This window comes from Eucyclogobius newberryi, unplaced genomic scaffold (assembly GCF_026437365.1).
Source record: "Eucyclogobius newberryi isolate DKJ021-1_F unplaced genomic scaffold, fEucNew1.0.hap1 SCAF_16, whole genome shotgun sequence".
Lineage (NCBI taxonomy): Eukaryota > Metazoa > Chordata > Actinopteri > Gobiiformes > Gobiidae > Eucyclogobius > Eucyclogobius newberryi.
In genome coordinates, this window is record NW_027315790.1 from 6,100,846 (window position 1) to 6,123,269 (window position 22,424).

Genomic DNA, 22,424 nt, shown 5'->3' on the forward strand with positions numbered 1-22,424 from the left:
CTGCTCTCACCCCGGATATCAATAGCTTCAGCCTCATCCTGCTGCTCATTCCCAGAACCCTCGGACGAGCTAAGGGACTTTTTACGTTTCCGGGCACGTGCAGGCAGAAAAGGCTGCTCCTCCACGCCGTCCAGAACGTCTTCCATCCCCGATCCACTCTCCTCCGCCATCTCCCGTCTCTCCAGACCGGGTGTTGAGCAAGTTCTCCTCACAGTTTTGTCTTCCAGTGCTTTGACAAAGCCCAAGAAGTCATGAGATGCAGACTCTGTCGTAGTTGTTGTTGTTCCTCTTCCAGTGCCCTGACTTATTTGGTTGTCGTAGAGCTTTTATAAGGCGTGTCACACCGTAGGACAGAATGTCAAGTGCCTTTATTCAGTCGTAGTTATGCTAATCATAGTAGTAATGTAATGGTCTATATTTAGTAACAGTAATTGTAGTATACTTTCATATGACAGTGAGTGGCAGAATGAGACACAGCATTATCTCTTGCCCCGCGTTGTTGGTGGCTCCACATATGGCACTTGTGTGGGCTGATCAGTCACAGTGATCACAGCGGACGTAACTGTCATTAATGTTGGAACGACTGCGGCGATAATACTCTGACACAACAGTTGCTCAGGTGAGAACGCCGTGTAATCATGACTTTATTAAGATGGGGTATTATTGTCATTCCCAGGACGCCAACGTCGCTGTCAATATTTCACAAGAGCAGGAAGGACAAGTTCACAGAGGTATAATACGAATTTATTACAGGACGTGTAGTCACAGAAATGAATCAATTCCCAGCAAGACATGAGGTTTTTTCAAATGCCATATTTTTACTCCGATTTGAGTAGTGGAGTTGAAGGTATTGATAGGTACATTTTTTTGTGACAAAGCGCTTTTTCTTGTACTGCTCCTTCAGGTTTTCTTTCTTCTCCTCTTTGTAATCGATCCTTTTAAAATACCAGATTTTTTAGCACAATGTTATGTTTTGGCATTCCAGTTACAAACTCAGATGCCAATACAATTACTCCTGCAACTCAAAAGATTCAACGAACGATTACTTGCTTGGTGCCCTTGACAATAATAGTGTAGTTACCTATGCACAGACTGACAATATTAGACCATACAGTGCATAAAACTATTTCACCCTGGAGAGACTCAGAAAGGACTGTTTAGCAGCTTTATTACGTGGGTTATTTGGCGCTCAGACCCCGGCGGAAGACATTGCGATCATGGGCACTCCATTATCTATTTGTATTAGATGTCTCCCCCCAGGGCCTGGAGACTGGTGGTGGTAGATATGGTGAGAGGGTCGATGATTAGGATGAGAGGGATGCAGAGGAGGAGGAGGGGAGGTGGTGGGTCGCAGTACGGTCTGAAGCGGCCGAGCCGACTGAGTGAGGGTTAATATGGGACCGGCTGTGCACTGGGAGCAGAGGTGCCACGTGCCACGGGGAGGAGTCACTTGGGTGCGTTGATTGAAGATGGGGAGCAGGTGCAACGGGTGATGTCCCGGGAATCCCCTGTCCTTAGACCCTCCTTCTGTCCTTAGACCCTCCTTCTGTCCTTAGACCCTCCTTCTCGGCCAGGAAAAACTACAAAAACCTCTATGGGAAAAAGTAGAAACCTGGAGGAGTTCCACGGTGAAGGAGAGATCTGACTCCCACAGACGGACAGGCCGGACTGGGTGCGTTGGTTGAGCTGGGGCAGGTGGCCTTGACGTAGGTGGGTGGAGTTATGTCTTCCAGGCTGAATTTACGCAGGCTTCATTACTCAAATATCCAAATATCATCATATGACTGTGCCAAAGAGCTCCAAGGTCAGCCGGTCTGTGAACCAGTGCCAGTCGAAACGTAATTATAGAGAACGTGCACTTGTCCACAGAGAGACCTCACATACTGTGGCTGGCACCTGAATCCAGGCCAGGACTGAGGCAAACCCAACTGTTCTTTCTTATAAATCATGAAATGGCTTGTTTTGACTACTATTATGACCTGTTTTGGCATTCTGTGTTCCAACATTCTTTAACATCCTGAAGTATGTACAAACAAGAACACTGCATCCATCTGTGTGTTCCAGCTCAGTACGTCACATGACTATCCTCTTCCTGTCGGCGGCATATGGCACGTTTCACAACCCATATGTGCTGCTCAGATTCGTACACTGTATTTCACTTTTCAACAAACAGCAATTAGTCATTTAGATAGATTCAGATAATGCTGTGACCAGTGCGACAAAATCTCTACTTTTGAGAGTAAACAATGTAAACTGTTCTCCGGCTTGAGCTAGAGTTGCTCACCGTCGTCACAGCGCAATCTTTGTACATATTCTTTATACAAAAACGTTTTAATAGTATAGTATTTTGATTGATTCCTGCATGTTTGAGTTAATCCTTGTCTTGCAACTGAGGTTGAGAGTTTAGGAAATTCCTGTTTTCACCTTCCCCACATCCCTGTACTTGAGAGCAATTATTTGACAAATTAAGACTCACAGTGACACAGTTCTAAAATGTCACTAGGCCTTTTTTTAAAATAAGAACGTGTAAATGACAATCTGCTGCTTGTGACAGTGACATGTTATTATGAAGAGGCGGGGCTTATCCGTTCTGCAATTTAGAACAGGAAGTCAAAGGACCTGTGTCTATTATCAAGCCGTTTTAGATCAATATTAAGGCTTACAATGTGCAAAATGTACTACTTTGTTATAGTTCAATAGTAAATACCCGAAAGAGGGCTCTCAACTGCCCTAATGTAAAATGCATCAAGTATGAGACACTATAATCTCCGCTCTTCTATCCGTGCTCTTTCTTTTCTCCTATAAATTATCTCACGGCATGGCACAGTTCCCCATTGTCATTACAATAACTTGAGCTTCAGTAATGATAATAACTTCAAGGCTGACATCACAAGCGGACGGTGAATCTGATAGATCTCCTCAGTTCTGACTGAAAACTGCACTGAGGGAATTCATAGTGAAATAAAAGTGCTTTATGGAGCTGCTCGTTATAATGCAAGGTCTGGGTCATTATTCAAAGGAAAGTGATTAATTATGCATGCATAAATTAGCTCTCACGTCTCTCTATCTGACATTTCCCCAGTTGCAGAGGAGAGAATGTGCTGGTGCTCGTAGTGGGATGTCCTACAACAGTTTATTAGAAAAGACCATGTGTCATCATCCTTCACCTCAGGTTATTATCATCAAAGAGCGGTCTTGCCTGTAACTTCATATTGCCTATAAATGAATACATTTTCCTTTTTTTTAAGTATCCAAACCAAACTAAAGTAACTAAACTGCATCCTGAAAATATGTAGGTATTTATTCTGTAACTAAATACATTTTCAAAGTATTCCTCCCAGCACTGGAAGTACCACAGCTTAGACGTTACGTCATAAGGCGCTGGTACAGCTGGCAGCCCGGTGTAAACGCTCTCTCTTCTTTCTCACACTTATTGTGCTTTATCTCCTATATTTTGTAAATATAGTTAGTATATTTTTTCTATTTTACTGTACGATAGGGACACGCGCTGGAATAGTTTTTTAATTCAACTGTTTTTGACTTTTTTCGGCTGGATTTGAGCGTTTTTCGTTGCGTTCGTTGTGTTGTTGTGACGTGAGCTAGCTCCGCCCCCCGCGCCCTCCGGCCGTGCTAAAGTACGGCGTGTCGTCGGTACACGTTTATATACACGTTTATATGAAAGAGGAACTTCACGAACGATCGGGACAAGCACTGGAATCGCTTTAAATTAACTTGTTTTGACTTTATTCGGCTGGATTGAGTGTTTTCGTCGTGTCGTTGCGATGTGTCTTGGCTCCGGCCCCGCCCCCCGGCTCTGGCCCCGCCCCCCGGCTCCGGCCCCGCCCCCCGGCCGGCGCCGTACCGCGTTTCCACAAAGGAGGAACTCATGAAACTGCGGAGAACAGTCGTCTTACCCGGAGATCGTCACGTTATCCCGGCGCAATACTGACCTAACCTAATACTGATGTGCAATTCTGTCGTATGTGCAATTGCTGTTGGAATTCATGTGCAATCTATGTGCTGTCGTGACACATATTCATGTGCAATTACTGTCGGGATCACATGCAATGGTATTTATTTATTTATTTATTTGTCTATGGGAGTTTTTGTTTATTTATAGGAGATCTTCTACTGAAAGTGTTTTTCAGACTTCCTATAAGTGATCTGTTCTTCTGGATCTACCTCTGGATCTACCTGCGTTGCACCAATGAAATTTCCCCATGTGGGACAATAAAGGATTATCTTATTTTATCTTATCTTAGACTGTGTGCTTCACCTGAATTCACATGATGTGTCCCGAGGCAACGCTCTATAGGGCAGAGGTGCCCACACTGTTTCGGCTCATGAGCTACTAAATTCGACAAAGCCCGAAGATCTACCTATAGATCTAAATGATTGTATGATTTAGTATTATTTTTATTGTCAGTATTAAACAGTTTTTTTTTTATTTTTTACCATAATTAGGCATTAGAAACACAATGTAGCCTAATGTTGTTTATCAAATGTGCAAGATAAAAAGGAGAGAGAAAATCTGCGCTTTCCAGTGCTTTCCAACGCTTTCCGGCGCGCTCGACCCTCACTGCCTCTGCGATTGACCGGTCGATGTATTGGGCCCCCCTGCTATAGCTTAAAATGCAAACACATTTCCCTATCGGGACAATACCGTGTACCTTAACCTTAATACCATAGCATATCACCTTGTAACATTTAATGTGTACAGTATTCATAATTTAATGAATGGCAATACTTTTTCCAAAAGAACAATCTAAGCTGGTTTATTCTTTTCAACATACCTTTAAATTGCTCAGGGAGAATTGGGGCAATCAGAGTCTTACCAAAAGATATTTGGTGTAGCCTGTATCAGCCTTGGGGTCTGCTCCAGAGGGAAGTAGAGATGTGCAGAATAGATGTCTGAGCTCTGCTGCTTATCTGGATGTACCTGAGTGTGGCTCGGCTCCACCTCCACTAAAACTATTCTCACGGAGGATAGAGACATTCTAGCAAAGGTAGTAATTGCAAATTCTCTGATTCCTGAGTAAAGCAACTCGCTTCGAGACAACAAAGTAAACCTCTGTTTTATTGATGGTAGCGGTGATGTTTTATGTTTACAATATCATAGTTTGTTGCAGTCGTCATGTGTTTTGGTGTCTGTGTTGAGCAGATCTCTTTTGGACTGTTTCCACGCCCAGTTTTACATGGCACCACTGAGCACCACTTGTAATGGAAATGCTACCAGGGCCGAGTGGGGCAAAGAGCACAGAGCCGAGTAGAGTAGAGCCAAGTAGGTACTAATGGAAAAGGGGCATTTGTCTCCCGCAGGGTGAGGTTTGCATGGTAATACATCGTTCTTTTACAGTACATGTAACGGACTGTTAAGCTACTGTATATTACAGTGTAGTCCCTGTGTTACAGTGTCTTACCTGTGCTACAAAGGCCTTCTGTGTTGCAGTGTTCTCCATGTGTTAGTGCCATTTCATGTTACAATGTTCGCTCATGGTAACAGTGTCCTTCCCTGTTTTAAAGTGTTACAATGTCTTCTCATGTTACAGTGTCCTGTCTTGTTACAGTATTTTCCCTGCATTACAATGTCCTCTCAAGTTACAGTGTCCTCCTGGTGTTACAGTCCCATTATGATACGGTGTCCACATTTATAACTGTCTTCCGGTGTTACGGTCTCCTCTCGTGTTACAGTTTCTGTCTTGGTACAGTGTCCTCTCTGTGTTATAATGTCCTCTCATGTTCCAGTACCTTTTATACAGTGTTCATCCATGTTACTTACCGTGTCCTCCTGGTGTTGTTGTATCCTCTTGTGTCACAATGTTCTCTTATGTTACTCTTGGAGTGTTACAATGTCCCTCGTGTTACAGTGTCTTTACTATGTCCCCCCTGTGTTATAGTGGCCTTTTGGCATTACTGTGTCCTCAGTGTATTGAGCTCAGGATCGAAAGCCATAAAGCAATCGTTATTGACCAAAAAAAAAGTCAGAAGTGCAAACGTCACGTGAGACTCATAAGCCCAGTGCTTCTCAAATAGTGGGGCGTGCCCCCCTGGGGGGCGGCAGTGCGATGCCTGGGGGGGCGTGTGATCCCATTTTGAATTTTATAATGGCCCATTCACTCCGTGGCGTCAAAGCGTCCAGTTTAGTCTACGTGTCTATGTGGACGCGTGTTTTTGCGGCGTGAATCCTGCATTTGGAGCGTCGGACGCAACACGTCGGGGGCGTTTGAGCGTCGGACGATTTGGACGCTCCACCAGAGCGGCCAGATTTTGGAATCTGGCTCAGCATGTCAACAAGACTGAATAAACGCGCTGAACGACCGGTTTGTTACACACGGAAGTCAGTCAGTGTGAGTAGTTTTTTTTAATGCCTTTTTTTATCTTAGGCAAAGCAAGGGGCCCCACCGCTGACAGCGCTGGAGCACAAAGCAGTCGCTCAGTGCGAGCCAAACATGGAGCCACGGAATGCACAAGCTCAAAGGAGGAGAGGGAGGGAAAGAGAGAAGAGGAGACAGGTAGTTCCAGAGCGTAATCTTACCTGTAAATGCTTTTTTATTCTTCACAACGCTGTTTGTTGTTGGCGTGAGCCAAAGGAAAGTGACTTTCTCAAAGTTTCAAGCCCCTCCCCCGAGCGTTAATAGATGATATAATGCTTAAAAGAGCTACAATGAGGGGCCAATAAGCATACTTTTATATTATTTAATCCATTTGTGGCCATTTTATTTTCAAATGAATACGCTATTAAAGAGTAGGGAAGTTAATTGTTATAAAAATTAATACAATTAATTAAATACAACATAAACGTTTCCTTACTTTTTTCTGATAATTGTGAATAATCGTAAAATCGTGATATTTATCCTCATGATAATCGTGACTAAAATTAATATTGTGACATCCCTTATAACGAAACAAACAAAAGTCACCCAAAAGCTAATAAGACGAGGAAATATGAGGAAGTGTATGTAGCAGTTGGCTTCACGAGGAAAGACCAACGTGTCTACTGTGTCTTTAATGTTGGCAGTGACAGCATGAAGCCAAATAAATGACACATCAGTAAAACACAGACTTTGCGTCGCTAACATATCGGGGGTGCGGAGTTTATACGCTCACCGCATTTATAGTCGCGTTGGAGAGTTGGTGGGCGCAAAGTGTTTTCTTCTTCCATCAGAAAATAATTGAGATTCACTGCATTACAAAACAGCATTAAAAGTAAACTCAGAAAGCTTTTGAATGACCAAAAAATGTACCACTTAAAATTGCCATAGATTTAAATTCAGCCATGTGACTCCAGCATGTACACAGCATGAGTTCTATAGACAAACAATCCCTATATGTCAACAACAACAACAACAACAACAACACCACATTAAGCCTGTATGATAGGGTCACACCTCTTGAGCATTTCACAGCTGTCTTATGTCGTAGAAAGAATACCATTGCCATTTTCAACATCATTACAACAATTGTGTTTGACATTTCCCATGATGCCTTGAGTGGACCTGAGTGGGGAGATCAAAGTGAATTACACTAAGTATGATCAGTGATGGACGTGGTCACAGTGGTGAGGCTGTAGTGGCCGGTCAGAGCCAGGCGAGGGCTAATTTTAGAGCACCCATGATAGGCAGCTCTCCCTGCGGGACAGGGTGAGAGCACCAAGAGAGCCTATCAAAGGTGATGCCTGCCTGCTGTTGCCATGGTGATCATAATTCCGCTTGGAAATCCTCTAATTAGGAGCATGTGGCGTGACGGAGGAGAGGGGAACTATATGGATGAAAGTTAGGATCATGCATAGGAATGAAGCCGGAATCCCCACAGCGTTTAGCAGTGTATGTATTATGTATTGTTAGCTGAAAGAAAGCAGAGGTCGGGTGTGGAGGAAGACGTGACTCCAAAAAGTCTGGCTGCTATTGACTTAGCACTCAAAAATATCGTAAAATACCAAATCCTTATTCTCCCACCAGGGTTTATGGCACTGTTATGGTGTGAGTACTAAGATGACAAGACAAAGCTGGCCAGTGCTAAATAAAGACATTACACAGTTACTCATTTATGATGGTGTGCTTTGCAGTCTAAAGTTGAAATTGATTTTCTATAAATTATATTCTTAATCTGCAAAAGTACAGTGGGAGGTTAAATGCCTGGTTGGGGTTTTGAGTGCAGTCAACGGTTTTTCATGGATTCTTTGATAAACACATCTGTTCTATTTTCCCTTCATGAGATATTTTTCACTTGAGCGATGTGACCAAAATGTCCAAAAATAAAGTCTAAATTAAGATTCAAATATGCTTAACCATGCCTCTGGTGGTCGAGTGGATAGCCCCATGTGAGCAACCCTGTAGCGTCGTGAATTTGAATCCAGCTCTTGACAGTTTGCAGCAATGGCCTTTCCCGCTCATCATTTCACGCTGCTGTCCTGTCTAATAAAGCCTACGGGCCAAAAAGTCCTTCAAAACACAAACAAACAAAACACAAATATGCTCAACAATGGACTAAAAAACAAGCATTGAACCAGGACGAGCCCCAAATTTAAAGGTACACAATATAACTTTTCTGCCGCCTTCAATTTTAAAAGGTTCTTTTTCAGACCAATGTTGCTGTGACAACATCACGAGAAAAAACAACATTCTGCTCAGAAAAAAGTACATTTGAAAGGTGCACTGTGTAACATTTTTCAAAACAATAACAATTTTGAACCCCAGAGGGCATATTTTTTGTGCACTTTTCCCACATTACCATGTGGGGACACATGAAGGGTGTGTCCATGTGTCCCTGTATGATAATGAGGGATCCACCCACCACATTACAGGGGTTACAGTGGAAGTTGGAGGGTAGTGGACCCAAATACTGACGTTTGGTCATGTGTCGGCAAGTATATGGACATGAGATATGTATGTAGTCGTTTTGTTTTTTTATCCCACAATAAAACATGGAGGCTGGGGCTCCGTCAGAAGAACATTAGAAAATATGTAATTTATAGCAATCAGCATTAAAATAAGGACATGCAAAAGGCAACCTTTTTAAGTCAGCAGGGCTTGAATATAGGTTTGTGGGCACAAGGGCTGCTGGGTGTTTACAAGGGTTATCGGCCTAAATATTAAATATTTAAAATAAGCATATTTGAAAGGGCATTGTTGAAACAAAAGTGGGGCCTATAAATCTACAATATGAAAATTTGCAATGGTGTAAGCCAATTTAATTTGGTTGAACTTTTGACAACATTTGACATGGGCTATTCAAACATTCTCAGCATAATGATTGTGATAGGCCTATAGTATTAACCTTATTCCGCCCGCCCACTTTTTCCTCTTTTCCCACGTGATTGGCACTTCCGGGCAGCGGGACCTGATGGCATCAGCCCCAGGCTCCTTAAGTCCTGCGCAGATGAACTGTGTGGAGTTATGGAGCATGTCTTCAACATGAGCCTGAAGCTCAGGGTGGTACCACAGGTCTGAAGACCTCCTGTCTGGTACCTGTGCCCAAGATATATGTTCAGCGTCTTTGGGTCACTGAAAAGCGCTATATAAATAAAAAATATTATTATTATTATTATTATTATTATTATTATTAAGACGCCAAAGACCTCAACAGCTTCAAGCCGGTGGCTCTCACGTCCCACCTGATGAAGACACTGGAGCGGCTGGTCCTGGACCACCTCCGCTCCACCGTGGGCTCTGCCATGGACCCGCTGCAGTTTGCATATCGGTCTGGCATCGGAGTGGAGGACGCCGTCATCTCCCTGCTGCACCGCTCTCTCTCTCACCTGGAAAAGCCTGGCAGCTCTGTGAGGATTCTGTTCTTCGATCTCTCCAGCGCCTTTAACACCATCAGCTATTGAGGGACAAGCTGGAGACGGCTGGTGTGGAGTATGACCTGGCAGAGTGGATCCTGGAGCACCTCACAGACCGACCCCAGTTTGTGAGAGCACGGGACTGTGTGTCTGACACTCGGACCTGCAGTGTGGGGGCGCCCCAGGGCACTGTCCTCGCGCCCTTTCTCTTCACCCTTTACACTGCAGACTTCAGACATGACACGGACAGCTGTGTCCTGCAGAAGTTCTCTGATGACTCTGCCATTATCGGACTCATCACGGACGACGATGACGAGGAGTACAGAGGACTGGAGCAGGACTTTGTGGACTGGTGTCAGCGGAACCACCTCCTCATCAACGCGGGGAAGACCAAGGAGATAGTGGTGGATTTCCGCAGACGCCACCCCACTGCCCCCTCGCCAGTGAACATCCAGGGACGGGACATTGAGAGAGTGGACTCATACAAGTACCTGGGTGTTCATCTGAACCACAAACTGGACTGGACTCATAACACAGACGCACTGTACAGGAAGAGCCAGAGTCGGCTCTACCTCCTGAGGAGACTCAGGTCTTTTGGAGTGACAGGGCCACTCCTGAAGACCTTCTACGACTCTGTGGTGGCATCAGCTCCTGTAGGTGTGGCCTGCTGGAGCAGCAGCATCACAGAGAGGGAGAGGAAGAAGCTGGACAAAGTCATCAAGAAGTCCAGCGCCGTCCTGGGCTGTGCTCTGGACTCGGTGCAGGAGGTGGGGGACAGGAGGGTCCTGGCTAGATTCACATCTATGCTGGACCATGAGTCTCACCCCCTGTAGGACACTATGTCCCCTGCAGGACACTCTGTCCGCTCTGGAGAGCAGCTTCAGTGAGAGACTGATCCACCCTCGCTGTGTGAAGAAAAGGTTTCGCAGGTCTTTCCTTCCTGCTGCTGTCGGACTTTATAACAAACACTGTTGGTCCTACTGTGCAATTACTGTTGTGATTCATGTGCAATTACTGTGCAATTCATGTGCAGTTACTGTGCAATTCATGTGCAATTACTGTCGTGACACATATTCATGTGCAATTACTGTCGTGATCACATGCAATGGTATTTATTTATTATTTATTTTTATCTTTATTATTTTTCCCCTCCATCCCTTGTTGGGAAATGGGAGGTTTTGTCTATGGGAGTTTTTGTTTATAGGAGATCTTCTACTTAAAGTGTTTTTCAGACTTCCTATAAGTGATCTGTTCTTCTGTATCTACCTCTGTATCTACCTTTGTTGCATCAATGAAATTTCCCCATGTGGGACAATAAAGGAATATCTTATCTTATCTTATCTTACTTCCGTTGTAATCGCACTTCCGGTCCAGCGGGAACTCCGTTGGAGAATGAGGGAAAAGTCTCTTGCTGCTAAAATTCGCTCCAAAGTTGATTGATTTGTGTAAAATATTGGCCCGAAAACTGCTTTTTAGTCAGTGTAGAACTTATTTTCTCTGGAGTTTGGCAGCCCTGTGTTCATAATACAACTGGAGGAAGGATTGCTTCGTACGGCAGCGCCCAGACGGGCTTCAGGAATAAGGTGATTGTCAGTCCCAAACTATATATTGCCCAATCCTTTCTCTGCAGCGTCGTGTCAAAGCTCTAGTTGCAGCTGTTTTACATCATTTCAGACACACAGTCACGCATTTACTACGCTCTTCTGTGCATTGTGTAAATATCAAAAGCCAGATGTGAGATGACGAGCCGCATTCTGGGTTGTGGACAGATGCTCCAGGAAACGAATCTGAACTACTTTTTTTCTACAGGAGTTGTAATTTGGTCCCCAAGCAGACTTACAGACATGACTTTGGTATGGGTGGATCCCTCATTATCATACAGGGAGCCCAGGGCCATGGAGGACACGCCTACTCACTAGAGCACAAACTTCCTGGTTTGGAGCAAAATTCATAAATGTCAATAAATACTGTACTGCTTCAGGACAAAACATTAGATATATAAATACAGTATTTATGAACAGAATAAATTCCGTGGATAATGCTTGGATGTGTTGGAAAATTGCTGCAAAAAAGTGTATTATTTCACTCAAAAAACATGTAAGATTCTCCTCAGTATTACACAGCGCCACTTTAAACAATATATAAGAACCTCATTGGACTTTTCTGCCGAGTACTTGTCACCATGGTGATGATATTGCTTGGACTTGCATGTTACACAGTAAAGCATCAAACTCATCTCCATGGAGTCAGGCAGATGACGCCACCAGACCAAGCGACGCTAGTCACGGTAAGAATACATGTTTTTCAAGTTGTTTTTGAGCAATAAAAGCGCCTGAATTGGAATAAATGTGACATAGATAAATTCATACTGAGAATTGTGGAACATTCCAGGCAAAGCAATAACATCTACATGAGACAAGCAGGTGACTGACCCTCCACCAGCAAAGTTGCAGGATTGAAACATTCTTTAAATTCATTTGTGTACCATTAAAGCACTGCCCGTTACCAATAGGCAAAAACCAGATGTTTCCAGTGAGTGTCATAACTTCATTAACTTCACAAATATTGATCCAGATTTAAACGTCGAGCGTTATAATAGATCCGCGAGTGTTACATACGATACCCCTTAGCTCCACGCTTAGCCAGGCTTTCCTTTCTCTACAGATGAAAGGCAAACTACACCAGCGACCTTTCATTCATCTCTGTCAAATTATTTCATATTAAAAAAAGGAATGAATAATTGATTTATCCATTAGCCACATGTGACATCCAGAATAGTTAATAAAGTGCTCTCTAAAAATGGCCCGGTTAGATCTTCCCCGGCCGTGTCATTTATCAAAGGGGCTGGTGGCATATTGCGAGTACAAAACAGGAAGTCTATTCATCATATGGACTGCACGAGCTGGGTTAGCCAGAACATCAAACACGAGCTACGTCAGGTGAGATGTGGAGCTCAGGCGCCGTCGTGTTCGTGTGTCAACTACAAAATGTATGATCGGTGAATACACATATGGTAATCTGGGGGGAACGGTGAGTACAGCACATTAAAGGGTTTTAAAGTCGTGTATGTGACTTTTCTTGTGGAAGGTCCGCCAAGTCCCACATAGTGTTAAATTAAAGTGAAATATTAAGTTCAGATAGGTGTGATTGACACTAGTTAATCAGGGTGATGCATGGGCCGTCCGTATCAGACCAAATATGGCTGCTTACGAGGAAAAATAAAACTAACATCAATGCAGATTTATGCTTGATAAATGAGCGAAGAACAGGACCTACTCTGAGGAAAAAGAAGTTTGATTTTGTTCTAATTGATAAACGGCTAATTAGCTCCTCCGTTTCATATATGTCATAGATATAAACTAATCTGTAAAATAAACTAATCAAGGCGTGACCCGACTCGACCAGAATACAGATAAATGTGTATTCTGGATCCCAGCCCGGGTTTTTCCAAAAGAACTTTGTCCAAACATGAGATTTTGCTCCTAAATTGAGACGTACACGTGTTCCCACTCTTCATCAGTCATACCAAAATGTCCTTCTTTTTTCCATTTGTTTTTGATATATCTATAGTAGAGTGGCTGTTACGATCAGTAATACATTGATATACTTTAGATATTATTCCCATGAAGAGTTCTAATAAGGGTTATAATTGTCAATGTTTGCCTAATTTTCTTACCTTTTGTAAACCAGACCTTTAACCTTAAATGCTATTATTTTGTATTTTCTGATTAGCTCTTTCCAGATTGTAAGAACAGAAATCTACACCTCCACACTACCTGTCCGTCTACCGTCTGCTATTTCCATTGAGCTACACAAGTAAAGTAATGCACTGTCTTTCTTTAGATAAATGTATCACCAACATGTGCAACTAACTGTGATGAGACAGACTTTGTATTCTCATTTGTTCAACAGCTAAATGAAGTAAGAAAGAACACATATTTTGAAAATGTTATTTCCTTAGCCTTTAGACATGTGCTAACATTGTTCCCTCATCAAAAACATACTTCATTCATGAATCCTGTTTAGTAACTCCAGATTTGTGACATCATAGGTAGAAATCTGGAGATCGTCTGCGCTGCTGTAAACCAACCACCAAATCTCGTTCATACGTACATCATCAACTTCCATCATCAAATTACCATTTCCCAATGGTAATTCCCTCTGCTGCCAGTAGGTGGAGTTCAAACGCAAATCCTGATGGGGAACGTCTGATGATAAGATATTCCTTTATAGTCCACACATGGGGAAATTTCATTGTTGCAACGCAGGTAGATACAGAGGAAAAGGACAGATAACTTATAGGAAGTTTAAAAAAACACTCTTAATAGAAAAACTCTTATAAACAAAACTCTTATAAACCAAAACTCCTATAGACAAAACCTCTCATTTCTTAATAAGGAATGGAGGTGGAAAATAAAGATAAAATAAAATAAAAACAGCTAGCGTAAGACAAGATAATAATAATGGTAAAATAAACACTCATCAGTTATATGCACATGAATGTGACATTATTGCGTGTGAGTACAACAGTAATTGCTCATGAATATGACGGTATTGCACATGGTTAAGTCAATATATATAAAGTAATATGTGCTGTCAGTACACACTATTATTCTAAGTTCTAAAGTCTAAAGCCCGTTCATGGTGGAACAGCTTGCGCAGAAAGAAGCCAAAAATAAGGTCCTCTACCCGACCTTCCCCAGCGCGCCCGCTCGGCCCGCCAGCTCACGAATGCAAACATCATCCTACTTTTATTTATTTCTCTGTCTGCCGTCTCTTGCCCTTTTGTCCACTGGAATTGCATTACCGTCTGCTTAATATCCTCCACAAAACAGCGTGTCATGTTGTCCCCAAACAAACAACCGAACTCCCTTTTAGAAAAGCGCACAAAAGGCCAAGCCGTTAGCGTAGCCTCCATTAGCGCGCTGTTGAATCCACTCGGCTCACCTTTGCCACCGCCTGATGCTTATCTTTTCACCGACTCGCTCATTTCACTTCCTGGGGGGGAAAAAAAGGAAAGTTAACAGCGTCTTTATTACGATTAGGTTATGCTTATTAACCTCTGCTATGGTTTCCTTGTGGTTGATGCTAGTGCGCTTAATAGCAGAGCAGGCGGTTTGTTTTTCTGCGGCAATGTGCTGCGATAATCTGGGGTCAGCGCAGGTCAAAATGAAGAGCAAATATGGCGGAGCGCTGTCCACATGGTAACGGCCAACGCTACGACTCGGCATATTCTGTAGTTAGCATGCTAATAATGCGCAGAGAGTTAATGATTGTGGATGTGGTTCAAAAAGCGTTCCTCAAAATGCAAATGCAAAATGATCACGATTTTAATTTGAAAAACATTGTAATTGTGTAACTTTACTGGTGGGATGGAGATGGCCCAGCATGTTACGTAGTATAGCATTAAACGGATCTATCTCCATGGAGACACCAGGCCTTATTACAGGGGTCCTTTTTATAAATGTGTACGGACAGAATCTTATGTGACTTTCCATATTAAAAAGAAGTGGAAATGACCAGTCCGATACAAAAAACATGAGCTCAGAGAGAAAAGAAGTTTGAGGAAATGTTTGGAATTTTGTTGTTTTGTCTGTTTGTACAGTAGGTCCACACTTTTAGTAAGAATACATATCTCCAGAAGGAAGCCGGACCACGCAGTGCAAAAGATGAAATTTACGTTTTAAAATGTCATTATCAATTACAACATCTCATAGTGTATGTGTAAGTGTGTTTTTTTATGTATTTGTAATTATTAATATGTATATTATATTATATATATTTGTATTTATGTATGTTATTGAATGTTTTATATCTGTTTTATTTGGATATGCTGTGTTTGTTTCTTTGTTTGTTTAATCTATGTTTTTATTTTTTAACAGTGTACCCATGAAAAGAGTTTTTGTCATTGGGTTTTCCCGGTATAAATCCAATAAATCCAATAAAATCATGACACCATTCTATTAATTAATACAATTCTTTTTGTTGGCTTAACCATTTAATATTGAAATTAGAGTGCCTTATTTCAAAATACAAGGGTTAGGGCTTTTCTGACAAGTTTTGATGGGTTATTTTTGCTTGTTTCAATCAAAATATCTACCACTCTGAGTTCACAGACCTGCAGTTTCTGGCTCAGAGAATATTATTCCAAATGTAAGCCTTTTGTTTTGTTTTTTAAATACAGGATGTACATTTTTTTGAACATATTTATCATCTGTGAAACCACAAAAAATGTGGTAAAATTCAATAAATACAACATCTAAATGATTCAAAACAACCTCCTTCTCTTATTAGTTAGAACGTACAATGTTGGAGACTATGGATTATGTGGCCAGTGCCTGTGATTATGTGGCCAGTGCTTACGTGGCCAGTGCCTGTGATTACGTGGCCAGTGCCTGTGATTATGTGGCCAGTGCCTGTGATTACGTGGCCAGTGCCTGTGATTACGTGGCCAGTGCCTGTGATTATGTGGCCAGTGCCTGTGATTATGTGGCCAGTGCCTGTGATTACGTGGCCAGTGCCTGTGATTACGTGGCCAGTGCCTGTGATTATGTGGCCAGTGCCTGTGATTACATGGCCAGTGCCTGTGATTATGTGGCCAGTGCCTGTGATTATGTGGCCAGTGCCTGTGATTATGTGGCCAGTGCCTGTGATTACATGGCCAGTGCCTGTGATTATGTGGCCAGTGCCTGTGATTGTGCCTGTGATTATGTGGCCAGTGCCTGTGATTATGTGGCCAGTGCCTGTGATTATGTGGCCAGTGCCTGTGATTATGTGGCCAGTGCCTGTGATTATGTGGCCAGTGCCTGTGATTATGTGGCCAGTGCCTGTGATTATGTGGCCAGTGCCTGTGATTATGTGGCCAGTGCCTGTGATTATGTGGCCAGTGCCTGTGATTATGTGGCCAGTGCCTGTGATTATGTGGCCAGTGCCTGTGATTATGTGGCCAGTGCCTGTGCTCCTAATGAACAGTGACAAATTGGTGACACTTGACTTCATTAAGAGCACGTTTGTAACAGAGACGATTAAATAAACCTGAGAGACGGACTTGAATACCTAAACTTAACAAAACGTCACTGCACAATGAATTACAAGTAGTCTAGGGCAAGAGAGCAAGTATAAATGCCTTTAAATGTACTTTTATCACTATGACGTTATCAGCAACATAAACGTTTAGACTGATGTTTCAGTACGCTGAATTTGGCAAGGATTAAAAGGATTAAGCTATTTGCGATAAAGATTAACACTAAATAATGAATATAAGCTGTGCGTACATGGCGAATACATAATACATTCAGGCTTGTGTATATACATTTCAACTACAGTATAATACTTTTAGGTTAGCTTTAGGCTTTACTCCTGTTGATTTCTGTCTGATCCTGAAAGCACAGTAAAGGTAGTTTTTATTTTTTTTTCACACAAAATGTTCTATGACTTCAGTGACATATTTTTGTATAATTGTGTCTGTCTGTTTTCAATACTGCATGTTGATTTCCTTTGCAATATTTAAATCGAATTCAACACAAATGTCCAATCAGTGACTGTGCTGCTGTGTCTGCATTTCCATAAGAATCTGGTGAGCCAGCGCCACCTACTGGCAGAGGATGTGTACTGGCATAGTGTAAATCAAATGAACACACATTTCTTTGCCTGACCAGCCATTCCCAACACATTTTGGCAAACAACTTATCAAAACTGTGTACGCATTCAAACAGAATGTGGCTGGCAGTTCAGGCAACACTTTTCTAACGTGAATGTTTTCTTATTGAGAACTCTGGGTCAGTCCTGCTCTCAGTGACCAAAGCCCTCATTGGTCAAGTGTAGTTTGCAGTTGGGCTTCATATTTAATACAAATGAATTTGCATCTTGAGGAGTTGTGTTTTTGTACAAAATATAATTCAAATAAATGCACACATTATTGATTTGCCGAGTGGATTTTTATTTCTATGCTGAAGAAAACTGAGATGTCAGAGTAGCAAAGAGATCAACACTGTTATATATATACGTCATGAAAATCATTCATGAAAATCATACATCTATAATATTGTCTCTATAGTTTCTGTCCCAGTTTGATTCAGCTAAGCCTTCAATTGTTACATTTTGGGTGCTCTCTAAAGGTGTTTCAATGTACATTTCTGAATGAGAGCTGTGTCAAGTGTCCATCTCTGAATAACTGTTTGACTCAAATGATCAAACTACATCAAGCTTCCAAATATTTGCTGAAACAGTTGAAAAAAGAAAAAAACACAAACATTTTCTTTAAGTGAACAGTGCATGAGACAACGTACGGCTACGACAAATAGTATAATATCTGCTAAATAATATTCAAATTCTCTCTGTTCTATATCAGTCTGTAAAAGAACATGTGCCCATCTTTTAGTCCGATAGTTTAAATTAAGTCTTGTGGTTCAAAAAGGACCCAAACAGTTCCCTGCATCACCACTGATTCCACCAAACGTTCCTAATTGTGCCAGGATCTGTAAAACATTTGTCTTTTCACACACTGGCCAGACACAGCGACGCGTTCGTTCCTCCGAAGCCGAAGGAATTAGTGAGTGCGACCCTCCTGCGCTCCGTGCTCCAGGGCTGCGCCACGCGGGGGACGTAGTTCAGGTCAAACTCGGGCTGGGTGCGGTCCAGGTTGAGGGTGGGGGGCAGGACGGCGTGGTGGCAGGCCAAAGCCGTGAAGCCCGCCTCTAGGGCCCCGGCTGCCCCCAGGAGGTGACCCGTGGCCCCTTTGGTGGAAGACACTGCCAGGCCCGGAGCATGCTGGGAGAAGAGCCTCTTGATGGCGGCGTTCTCCGCAGCGTCGCCCAGGGGTGTGGAGGTGGCGTGGGCGTTCACGTAGCTGACCTCTGCAGGGGTGACGGAGGCGTCTCTCAGGGCGGCGGACATGCACCTGCCACAATACAACAGCCAAGTAAAAGATTTGATGTTTAAGATTCATTTTCGAGTTGGAGAGTCTGAGTTACAATGTGTTGAACCAGAATATGAGATTGTGGAGGTAAAATATGAATTATCCTCTCTTTTTAGGTCATTAACAGAGGCTATTGGATACTTGACGTTTGAGGGTGTAACGCCTTTTTCTGTCCTGTGAGGCGCCTTTGGAGCAAAATACAAAAATGAATAAAACAAAAAGTTCTACAACAAAGGTAAGAAAGTGTGTGAAACTCTTTTCATTTGAGATATTTCAACATGTGCTGCAGCTCATTAACCTTATCATGGTAAAAATATATACAAGGAAATGCAGCGGTCACACCACAGTATTAATTTTTATTATTATGATTATTATAATAATTATTATTGTTATTATTATTATTATAAATATAATATATAATGCCGGATATTTTAAAAGAAAGACTATAACAATTCTGTTTTTGTAGTCCAAGTAGCTTGAACCTAGAAGAACAGTGCAATATCTGCGCTGCACAGCAGTGACCACAGCAGTGACCACAGCAGTGACCACAGCAGTGACCACAGCAATGACCACAGCAGTGACCACAGCAGTGACCACAGCAGTGACCACAGCAGTGACCACAGCAGTGACCACAGAGTTTTAAATCAATTAAGCTATTTACAATGAACAAAATGTAAAATGATGATGTGCTTATGTACTAAGTTCTAAGTACCTGAAAGAAAGCATAATGTGTCTCCTTTAATGTTGATGTTGCATAATGTGTCTCCTTTAACGCACCTAAAGGCTCCGTCTCCGTCGGCGCTGGGTGCCGTTATGTGTGAGGCGTCCCCTGACAGCCCGTACCCCAGCACCTCTGCATATATCCGGGCGTGTCTCTTCACTGCGTGCTCCATCTCCTCCAGCACCAACACGGCGGCTCCTTCACCCATCACAAAGCCTTCCCTGTCCGGGTGAAACGGCCTGGATGCCATCTTCGGCTCGTGATTCCATTTGGTGGCGAGTGCCCTAGCTCTTGCAAACCCGGCCATGGACAGCGGGCACACGCAAGACTCTGTGCCTCCCGTTACCATGGCAACCGCATCCCCATTCAAAATGAACCTGGCAGCGTCTCCAATGGCATGTGCTCCCGTTGTGCAAGCCGTCGACACTGCATGATTTGGGCCTACAAATAAACATGATGTATTATTAAATGCTGTCGCACGGGGTAACGCACCAAGACCGAGAAATAAATCACTTAAATCACTTGGATAGTGTCAGGCAGCTGTTTTCCCATGACTGTTAAGCCCTTTACAAACAGCGCACACAGATGATCTCTGGGTGCAGTCTCCAGCTCTTCTCCTGCTCGGTGCAGTACACACATGTCAATAAAGTCTGCAGTATTTTGTATTTGTACACAAGTGAAGTGAGTCCGTATGATGCAGGAAGAATCGGGAATGAGGACTTGTCAGTGCAGCGGATGTGACAACTCAAGGCTAATGGGAAATATACATGTTGATATATGGACGATCTCAATGGATATCTTATTTACTTTTACCATACTATGCATGATTTAAAGAGTATTTGTCTTGACTGGAATGAAATAAAATCAGGTATGAACCCTTTACATTTCAGTGGTCGAATACAAGTAACAGTCATTCGTCCAGGAGTGATTCATCTGATCATCAGATTGAAAATGACTTTTGAATGAAGGTTGGAACTTTTCCCATGATAATTCTGTGTTCAAAAACCTATTTCTAGAACATGTAAGTTTGAAGTTAGAATCTGGCAGCAGTGTCTCTCCTTTGACCTGGTCTTGGTTGATGTTTTGTTGTGCAAAGCCCACATACCTTTCAGTTTGTGTCTGATGCTGATATGTCCCGCTGCCATGTTCACCAGGATACGTGGAACGAAGAAGGGGCTGACTTTGTTGTAACCTCTGTCATAGAAGGCGGAGGAAGTGCGAGCAATCTCCTCCAGTGAGACCATCCCCATACCTACAGCCGGGTGTACAGGGACAAAAGTAAAGGTATGGTACTAAAAGTCACATCTGATCTATACTTTCTTGATCTGTACTTTACAAAAGTATATTTTATAGTGGATACTTTTTATGTAAATGCAATGGCAAAGACTGGCCCCACGATGGCCTTCACCTCCCACCCCGAAACCGTTACCAAGGTAGTTCTACAGGCAGTAAAGTACTTAAGTACTTTTACTTTTAAGTAAAAGCAATTTACATACGTTTACTTCAAGTGTATTTGACAGGTTAGATTCTAAAACATTATTATATTCAAGATTTCACCAAAGAAATGCATTTTTTTCCCGTTTGAACATTTTGCTGACGAGTGCTCAGTTTTCACCTACCTCCTATCCCCGCCCACATTTAGTACTTAGTATTGATTATTTGCAAATTGAAGACTGAGTGACACATGTAGAGTTCTAAAATGTCTTGTTGTTGCCACGTTGTTACTGTTGCTGTACTGCTGCTTGTTACAGTGAAATGTCAGTATGAAGAGCGTTATCAGCGCTGCAGTTTGGAACAAGAAGTCAATGTCACTCTGTCCGCTCTGGAGAGCAGCTTCAGTGACTGATCCACCCTCGATGTGTGAAGGAGACGTTCCACAGGTCTTTCCTTCTGCTGCTGTCAGACTTTACAACAAACACTGTTAGTCCTGAACATATGTCATTCATCTTCATAATCATGTGCAATACTGTGACATAATGTCAATCATCCTGGTGCAATGTAGAAAAAGATTCAGTTTTAGTCTTTACTATAAATAAGAGTGTTATTTTTATTTTAAAATGAGTTTTTATTTTTTTAATTTATAAGAGTTTTAAGTTATCTGTTTTGTATTATTATACTTCTGTGCCTAGTCTGTTTATGTACCTAATCTGTGTTGCAACACTGGAATTTCCCCATTGTGGGACAAATAAAGGTTATCTTATCTTAATGGACCTGTTTCCATTACTAAGCCATTTTAGATACTATTACATTGTGTTTTAGAACACTAATCTTCTTATATAGGTCAATGCATTATTATTAACTCCTTTCAGGCTCTTCCAGCACTGACCTACAGCCACCCCAGTGTTCAGTTGCTCCTCTTCACTTGCAGGACACCAGCCTGAATCCTCCAGGGCGAGCTGTGCAGCCCCAAGAGCCATCACAGCTGCAGGAGACATGCCGTTTATCTCCCCACGAGAAGCAAACATCTCCTCCTGGAACTGACCCTCACCAGAGCCTCTAGGAACCAGCGCGGCCACTTTACAAGGAACATTTTTATACTTTTCTGCGTCTAAAGCCACAATCCCACTGTGGCCCTGGATGAGACGAGTCCACGGATAAACTGTCCCGGTTCCTAGAGGACAAACCAAGCCTATTCCAGTCACAACAACACGTCTCCTGCTTGTCCCTGAGCTGTAGAATCTGAAATGTTTTGGAAAGCGTGGGTCGTTTTGGGAAATAGCCTTGAATCTAAGTTCTGATCTTAGTAGAATTTTGCGCCAAATGAATGGTAAAGATGACATACTAGTAGCTGACACGTTTAGGAAATTTAGCGTGTGTCTTTGGCGACCTACTGTCAATTGTATGAAAGGAAAATCGTTTAAAAGTTGCAATGTTATTGAAAAATACTTGCTACTACAAGAACATCCATGTTGTCAAATTTAGTTGAACAAGTTTGGGCTGACTTGTTGAACGCCTGCGCCAAAATGAACAATACACTCACGTGAATCATTCAAGAATGCACA

At 42.5% G+C, this 22,424-nt stretch overlaps 1 protein-coding gene across 1 annotated transcript; it reads right to left on the reverse strand.

The window, feature by feature from the left end:
- Positions 1 to 17,831: 17,831 nt before the first annotated feature.
- Positions 17,832 to 22,354, reverse strand: oxsm (3-oxoacyl-ACP synthase, mitochondrial). Its single transcript, XM_072447345.1, has 4 exons — positions 21,749 to 22,354; positions 20,528 to 20,674; positions 19,479 to 19,863; positions 17,832 to 18,683 (listed from the first exon to the last, which is right to left on the reverse strand). Exons 1-4 carry the CDS (start codon positions 22,200 to 22,202, stop codon positions 18,281 to 18,283), a joined length of 1,389 nt encoding a protein of 462 aa, XP_072303446.1. The 5' UTR covers positions 22,203 to 22,354; the 3' UTR covers positions 17,832 to 18,280.
- Between the last annotated feature and the right edge of the window lie 70 nt (positions 22,355 to 22,424).

Coding starts and splice junctions, on each gene's coding strand:
- oxsm (XM_072447345.1), bottom strand. CDS start 22,202: ATGTCATCTTTACCATTCATTTGGCGCAAAATTCTACTAAGATCAGAA. Junction 19,864..20,527: donor CATCAGACACAAACTGAAAG/GTATGTGGGCTT, acceptor GTTTATTTGTAG/GCCCAAATCATGCAGTGTCG. Junction 18,684..19,478: donor GACGGAGACGGAGCCTTTAG/GTGCGTTAAAGG, acceptor GTATTGTGGCAG/GTGCATGTCCGCCGCCCTGA.